This window comes from Psittacula echo, assembly GCF_963264785.1.
Source record: "Psittacula echo genome assembly, chromosome: 1".
Lineage (NCBI taxonomy): Eukaryota > Metazoa > Chordata > Aves > Psittaciformes > Psittacidae > Psittacula > Psittacula echo.
Genome location: NC_137735.1, coordinates 98,686,566 through 98,694,723, shown reverse-complemented (window position 1 = coordinate 98,694,723; position 8,158 = coordinate 98,686,566). Strand labels below are relative to the sequence as shown.

Below are 8,158 nucleotides of genomic sequence, written 5' to 3'. Positions count from 1 at the left end.
ACCACCACCAGCCCCATACTACAACTGGCAACCCTGTTGGGTATCGAAGTCTAAACTTTGGGAAAACAAATTTCCCTTGGAGATTAGTAGTGTAAGAGGCAGAATAGTCCACTGACACCTCTGCTGTGATATTTAAATGCACAGGATAATACTGAAATATTACAGCAAGAACAGGCACATACGTGATGTGAATTACAGACATCAGAAGGATGCCACATAGCAGTACTGAAGTTTGTCTCCCACCCCACTGGCTTTTGCTTGAGGAGGCATACAGCAAGCATCAAGTTCAGTCACACATAAGTGTTTAAGCACGTTTGGTTTCTGCACCAGCAGAAGTGCTCTACCTACAAAGCACTGCCTGTAAGCACTGGGAAGGAAGGAAGCGGGAGCGACTCTTTCAAGCTTCACACACAGCACAGAGAGACTCAAAGTAGACAATAATCCATTTGGTTCTTTTATTAGCAGAAGTTAAGAATACAGCAAGTAATTAAGATCCCATCTTACATGGAACCATCAACAGAGTCCCCACCATCAAAACCCCAAAATGTGCTTCATTGCTTCCAACAGTAAGCAATTTTTAAAAAGAAATATACTGAACAAGGCCACTATTTAATGGGGAAGGAAAGAAGCTGTAGGTCCTAACTATTCTATGGCAATAACCTGCACACAGAGCAAGCAAGCCTCTGACTGCTGAGAGTAAGGCATTCAGGTGCCAACCTGGGAAGAGTTCTCAGCAAAAGCTACAGAAAAGTGCACAGCTAGGTTGTTTTTATTGGAACACACAAACTTCTTGAATGGAGAGACTGACTGGGTTAAGAACAGCAGGTGGAGTACTGTGTTTTTGTAATAGTTCTGTGCTGTGTAGGACCAGGTTACAATCACCCTTCAAGGAGTGAACGTGGGACGATCCAGGATGGAGACTGCCACTTCTGCTGGTACTGTTACAGAGGTATCCTAAAGCACCTTACAGACAACTGTGATTCTGATATGTACCATGCTTTTCTCAGACACCAGTATACTTCCCTCCAGGCAACTCTACATCTCTGTACGGAATGCCACTGCTATTAGCCCTTACATCCAAGTTAATACTGCTCTTTACTTCATTTTAGTACCACACAGACCTGTGATAAACTTCTTCTGGCCCTACAGGCATCCAGTGTAGTGATCCCACTGAGAACATGTCCTTCTAAGCTCACAGACTCTGCTGCAGCACCTCTTTCTGCAGCTGACCTTGCTCTCAGAGGCTCATATTCAAAGGGTGAAGCCTTAATACCAGTCAACTTCAGGAAGGAATTCTACTTCTACGCAACTCCATTAGGCAAAGAAACGCCCAAAAACACTCTCTGCAATATCCAGGGCATAGGAAGATCTTTGCAATCCACATTTTTCTCTTGAAGGATGAAAATTCAAACTTGCAGGAGTCTTAAAAAGATAAAAAACAAAACAAAAGCCACAAAACCAAAAACCCCTACCCAACACACACCAAAAAACCCAAAACACCCTTTACCTTCCTTCTTTGTGAAATACAGCGTTTTATGAGCTGTTTAACTCATCTGTGAGAGGTAATTGCTCTGAATTTCCAACTAAACACTCCAAGCAATACTTGTGCCATAACAAACAAAACGTTCAAGTTTCATCTTACGACTCCAAAGATTCTCCTTCAGCTTGGCTTCTGACTGGGCTCCAAAGATCAAGCTACATCAATTATACAAGAGAAGGGTCTATGCCTCCCCTTATATAGGAGGTGCGTCAGCTCCACAGCAATCCAACTGAACTCTTAAGTTTTAGGTTAAGAAATACCAGCAGTCCCATTGCTTAAGCACAGATGGGAAGCAGACCTAAGGAAGAAAAAAAGAAATATGGAACTGCATTAGGCTGATGGTGGATTTTTCCTCTTAAAAAGAAAAACCTGCAAACTCCCTTGGCATATGGAGCCTGATACATGAGAAGGTAATGTGCTTGAGGTCTGCAGTAACTGTTAACTCCAAGTCCTGGAGCGCACAGCTTCCTCTTTCCAGTCCATCTTAACCCCACCTCTGCTTCCCCTCACATGCTCAACTACCTTTTGACAAGTGTATTACCACCATTTGTTCAGACAAAGCAAAGCACACCCTCAACTGGCAACCACCTACTCAATGCCCTTGGGTATAGGCAGGCACTGATGGAGTCAGACTGTTTGCTATTTCACATGCAGTTATCCCACCATGCTGTGATTCATATGATGAGAACCAAAACAACCAACTTTAAGATCCAATATCCAAAACTATACAGGCCACACAAGCTTGGAAGGCAGCTGTCCCACACACTTAGGCAGGGCACAGATGTATCTTGAGTTACTTGAGTAAATAATCTTGCTAAAACTGTGACTTTCACAACCCTTGTGTACATATACTGAACCCACTCCACGTGCTGGCCAGGACCCCATCTGGCCCAGGGCATGCTTCACTCCTGGGAATTTTACCTGGTCCTCCTGCAATCATTTGTTTTGTGCAAAATTGAAACAGTGTGTGGTACTTGCATGTTGCATTCTTTACAAAAACCCTTTTCCCCCCACCCATTGTTTAAAACATTTATATAAATTTTATTTAAACAGAAAGTTAGAAATCTTATTTACAATTTGTTTTTCTCCCCAAAGAGCATCTAAAATCAACTCCCAAGCCCTCCAAGAGGATATAAATTTAACCTTGATTTTCTTTCTTTAAAAAAAAAAAAAAAAAAAAGAAAAAATAAAAGGGAAAAAAAAAAAAGAGAAAGGAAACTGCTAAGCTATCCCTCCCCAGTTCTACAAATAAATATGGCATTGACAGAAGCCGATTTGGAAAGGGTCCTCTGTAGCTCAATCTGTAGATCCCAAGAATAAATTAGGGTTTCAGAATTTCCTGGTCTTCAAATTGATTTATTCCATTGCTTGAGGTATAGAATTTATCTTGATTAGTCAGAATCCCCATGAAGCTCCATGCCCCATCAGCTGAAACTTGGATTCTTCTTAGGTATTCATTTTGCTAGCCTGTATGCTTCAACCGCGCTTGCGGTACTGTTTTGGTTATGATCTTGGGCTGAAGGCTGGCTTTACTGCATCCCATCTTCCTCTGTGCAGCCTCCTCCGACTGTGAATCGGAACTCCTGGAGGTTGGAAACCCCATGGAAGTGCACGAAGGCACCAGCCACTACAAAGACGTGAAACAGCTGATGGGAGTGGAACTGTGGAAAAGAAAACACTTCTGTTCAGCTGGGGTACTCTGGGCTCTACTGCTACCCTGTCTCCAAAAAAGCCACACATTCGGCTGAAGTACACAGTAACACGTAGCAGTACTTTGATCCACAAGCTGCAAAGTTCTCCAAGTTGTGTATTAAAAGCCCATCCCACCCCTATCATTAGCAAAATAATCAAATTCTCCACACACACACACACACCCCCCTTTCCTTCACAGGCATCTTAAGTAGCTCATCACTCAACAAATATGCAACATAAATGCTGTAGTGCATCTTTGTGAAAAGACAAGGATAATTTCTAAGCTTTGTGCAAAAGGCTTAAGCAAGACACTTAAAGGCTCTCTCATACAGCTGTAACAGGTAAAACTCTGCTCAGGTCACAGCCATAAGTTTTACCACATGGATTTTGAATGTTATTTTATTTCTCTGCCACAGAGAAATGGAACAGGAAAAAAAGAGGTATTATATTAAAACCTAGAAACAACCAGATGTTCTGAATGAATGCCCAGGATGCTATTGATTATAGTACAGCAGAATAAAAACCATGAGGGAACTACATGACAAAGCATGTCCTTGTTTGAGGGAAGCCACACCAATACGGATAATACTCTTGGGGGAAAATAAATAAATAAATCAATCTATAAATGTGTATTTGCAGGCAGCACTGAAAGCTTGGAAAACAGTGTTTTTGGAGCCTAGCTCATTATCATAACAAGGCTTGATCTGGCTATTTAAACAAACCTAGCAAACTGGTGCCGTGCAAAAACTACTCAAACAACCAGGCCTCATTCTCACTTCTAATCTTCTTTAGGGGCCTTAAACTGTCCTAGTGGAAGCAGAGTTGCCTTTCAAGGGTCCACCTCCCTCTCATCTCTACTGCTGCTCCATCTAATTTCTTTCTTTACATCTTTCCCCTCCAGAGTCTTCATGATCCTTTCCCTCTTGTTAAGTTTCCTTCACATATCCACTCGCTCACACTACTTTCCCTTTTCCTGGGCCAGAGATCCCTCCAAAGTCTACCATCTATATCCAGTGTTTTCGGCGGCTGCACAAGATGGGGAGCCAAATATGGTGAAGAACCCAGACAAAACACTGAACATCAGAGAAATAACCAGGCACTATTCTAAACAGAAGGAAGGTAAGATGTGTACTTGCAGAATCCTCAACATACACACACAGAAAGGTGCACAAAGCTGCTTACCCATCTATTAAAGCTATCTAGTACATGTGCAGGGGTGAATTTGCACACCAGCAGTTACCTCAGACCAGCCAGTTTGTGGTAAGTCAGCAAGACAGGGATGAGGTAAACCAGGCTTAGAGAGCCCACAGTATGACCTGTTAAGACATATGCTTCTGGTGCAGCAGTTTGATACTTGCAATAAGAAAACACTGACACAACATCCTCCAGCCTCAAGGGGAACTAGCTTTCATGTTGGTCTCCTTATCCAGTCATTCTGTAGACTCACCCAGATGTCACACTTGCCAGGGAAGAATCTCTCCGGGATGCGGGCAGCATATAGTGCAGCACCAGTGATGTACAGGCATGCCATGAGTGCCAGCCAGCCTATCTGCCCCATTGTGGCTGCTTTCAGGAGCCCCTCAGAGATGACAAAGTGCAGGGTGGGAATAACCCCACTAAGACCCAGACCTAGAAATACTCCTGAGAGGTAAAGAAAATGTGGGAGAGTCAGATTTGAACACAGTGGCGGTAAAGGGAGACAATGCAAACACAAAAGCTATGGAAGCAAAACTCAGTATTTGCCAAAGCAGCAGCAAAGTGACAACTCTTGAAGCTGGAGGTCCCCAGAAGCACTTTATTGGAAAGGAATTTAAAGACTGCACAGAATTCCGTCATATACCAGAACCTACTTAGTTGTATGTTCCAGCACTTACTGCAATATTTCATTTACTGACTGCATCTGTCAGCATGAGGTACACTGAGCCAGTTACACATCTTGGACTGTAGAGGGCACTGAGACTACATGAACTATGTCTGACTTTACTACAGTCTCTCAAGAGCAAGACAAGGAGAGACAACAAAGAGATTATTTATCATATACTGTACAAGTAGTCCTAGGAAACAGAAAAGTAGCATCTGCAGCTCATGTGATCTGCCAAATATGAGAACATGGTTTATTCATTTAGATTTCTGTAGCATGTACAGAAATCTAGTGAAGGGGGGGCGGGGGGGAGAATAATCATGTCCCATCCACAGATTTTAAGTTTGGAGGGCTGAACTCTCTGAAGTATACCCATAGCTTGTCCAGGAAATCTAGATTTACTGTAGGCATCATATGCAGGTTAAGTAACAAATAATGCTATTCAACACAGCTGCGTGCACATTCTGTAGCTGCCCCCCTAAAGCTCTTTCTTCCTACCTCAGAATGTGGAACCAAATCTGATTTTGTTCTTTCCATCATGTGTAGGTTCTTTCTCTTAGATACCTATTTTATCTACACAAATCATTCAGATTAATTCAATCATTCAGTGATTTGCTTGTATTTCAAAAAACAATTTGCCTAGTATTTCAAAACCAAGACAAATAGTAGAGGTACACATACACACACCAAGCAGTCAGCCATTTTCGGAGAGAGCAAAGTTGCTAGATGTATCTAGAAATACTTTGCACTACCTGTCCTACTGCATGTGTTACTGTCCATTTCAGGAACGCACTTCCAGGACTTGCACCAGCCCTTATCTGTGCATCCAGATAGCTATAATAAATGCTGAGAGAAAACCCATCAAGCTCCCAATCCAAGCGTATCTATAAAATTAAGCCCTTTAGTCTTCACAAGACATTTTTTTCGAAGGAGGAAGTAGGAAGGAGGAAAGGCAGTCAAGAAGCAAAACCTTACCTGCCCTTACACCCCGGTATTCAGGGGTTGCAAACATGTCCCATTGTGAGACAATTATGGCTGCGATGCCCAGGACACAAATCACAATCAAGTAGATGAAGCAAGGCTGAGGGTTGCAATAGAAGGAGTAGTACAGCCATGGTACAAAGCTGCCCATTATGAGAAGTGCAATGCCAGAATAATCCAGCCTGGAAGGAAACACAGATCGGTTTTGTAAGAAATGTGAATCTTTGGAAGTCTTCATACCAACACTCTCTTCTTTAGTAAACCTGCTGTCTACTTCTCACTACAAAATGAAGTTATTCTCACTATTGTAACTTATTTCCTGATGGCAACTCTTCCACCAATGCCCTCCTACAGTAATGGATTACTTTGACAGCTAATAAGGCCACTTTTGGTTATCTTCAATACCTACAGCAGCCTTCAGACCAAAGTTTTTTGAAGAAAACTCAGATTTAAGCTTCAAATGGGGAAAAAGCAGCACAAGAGTCCTCTAAATACAAAAAAGGGCACACAGAATGTTGTGAGAGCACAGCCAACACAAACATTTCAGTACCTGACAAGCATGAGCGAGTCAAGCATCAGCTTAAGTGACCACTGGGGAAAAATGTCACCATTTTTCAACCACGCTGCTTTTCTAAGTACCGGTAAAGAAAAGGAGTACCTACAGCTATTGCTTTTTACCACAACCTGACAAAATGCTCCTACAAAAGATGGAGTTAATTTTTCAGCAGGGGATTTTAATTGCTGGGCTACTCTAGAGGTAGTCTTGCAGACTATACAATCCTAGGCTGAGTAACCTTAGGAAATATGAGCTATTTAGCAGCTAGCCAAAAAAAGAAGATGTAATAAAACCCAAAGACCAAGACATCTCGATACACATTGTGGAGCTGTCTTACGTAAGTTTAAGATTCAAAGTTACTCAGACTAGGTGAAATGACAAGAAGTGACAGTTGTATTAAAAACTCAAAGTCCTGTAACTAAGCCCTAGCTATATTACTTACAGCAGCAAGATGCATGCACACGCCTGCCAAACAGCAGAAAATGAAGGACTTTTGAGACTAAAATGACAGCACAAAAACTCATGCTGAAACAAACAATAATTAGAAGAAGCTGCACTGAATCTCTGCTCAACTCCGTTCCAAAGTACATGCAGTCATGCGATGAACAACTCCTACACTGGGGCTCCCGGCACAAATCCCAGCCCTGTTTTCCCACCTGTTTCTTATTTGGCCCACCCTGTCCTCTAGGCACTTACTTGGAGAAGAGCCGGGAAACACCTTCTGAGTGGCAATAAACTGTGTGGAAGAGCCATGAGAACGAGAGGCAGAGTATGGCTCCCAAAAAGAACAATCCAACAACCACCTTCTCCTGCACAGGTGCTACAAAGGACATGTTTGGCCGGAACATGTAAAAAATTCCCAAACAAAGGAAGAACACGCATCCTGAAAAACAGTGAGGCAGAAAGGCATCAAGTTTATGCATATTGAAAGCTTCTTCTTTCTAAAAGCATGGCTTTAATGTACAGAAGCACTACACAGAGGAGCTGGATGACAACCAGCAGCACACATGCAGAACACAGTACAGCCCTATGCATTCCAACCACATTTCTGTCTCAGACTGATGCAGTACAGACTTGCATGGACTCTGTATTTTCACTTGTGTCTGACAACTAGTTGGATATTGTAGAACAATGAAATAACCTGTTGCAAAACTGAAAATGAGGAGAGCATGGTTCAAAGAAACCCTTTTCCTTCAAGGCTCCTTGTAAGTTGAAAACCACGCACACAAACTGCAACTGAAGTGTGTTCCTGTGGCAAGAAATGTGATCTCAATTAACACTTACACACTTGGGAGAAAAGAGTATCTACTAGTATTTTATCAACTATAAGGAAATTTTTTTGTACTGAATGCATAATTAAGGAAGTCCCATCCAACCCTGGTGGGATAAAATTGAGAGGGATATCAACCTATTAATTTATCAGGTTACTAGTGGAACGATAATGCTGACTACCCCAACACCCTTTCCATCTTGCTTTCAAAGGAAGAGAGCAATGAAGCCAATTCGCATTAGAACAATCTGAAAATAC

At 42.2% G+C, this 8,158-nt stretch overlaps 1 protein-coding gene across 2 annotated transcripts in view; it reads right to left on the bottom strand.

Annotated features, from left to right (window-relative positions):
- Positions 1-441: 441 nt before the first annotated feature.
- Positions 442-8,158, bottom strand: part of ADIPOR2 (adiponectin receptor 2) — a 48,073-nt gene continuing 40,356 nt past the window's right edge. For both annotated transcript variants that reach the window (XM_080622054.1, XM_080622055.1), the window contains 4 exons: positions 7,327-7,513; positions 6,069-6,256; positions 4,680-4,873; positions 442-3,201 (listed from right to left, as the gene is read on the bottom strand). In XM_080622054.1, the coding sequence (XP_080478180.1) occupies positions 3,070-3,201; positions 4,680-4,873; positions 6,069-6,256; positions 7,327-7,513 (701 nt within the window). In that variant the 3' untranslated portion in view covers positions 442-3,069. The remainder of the gene's footprint in view (positions 3,202-4,679; positions 4,874-6,068; positions 6,257-7,326; positions 7,514-8,158) is intronic.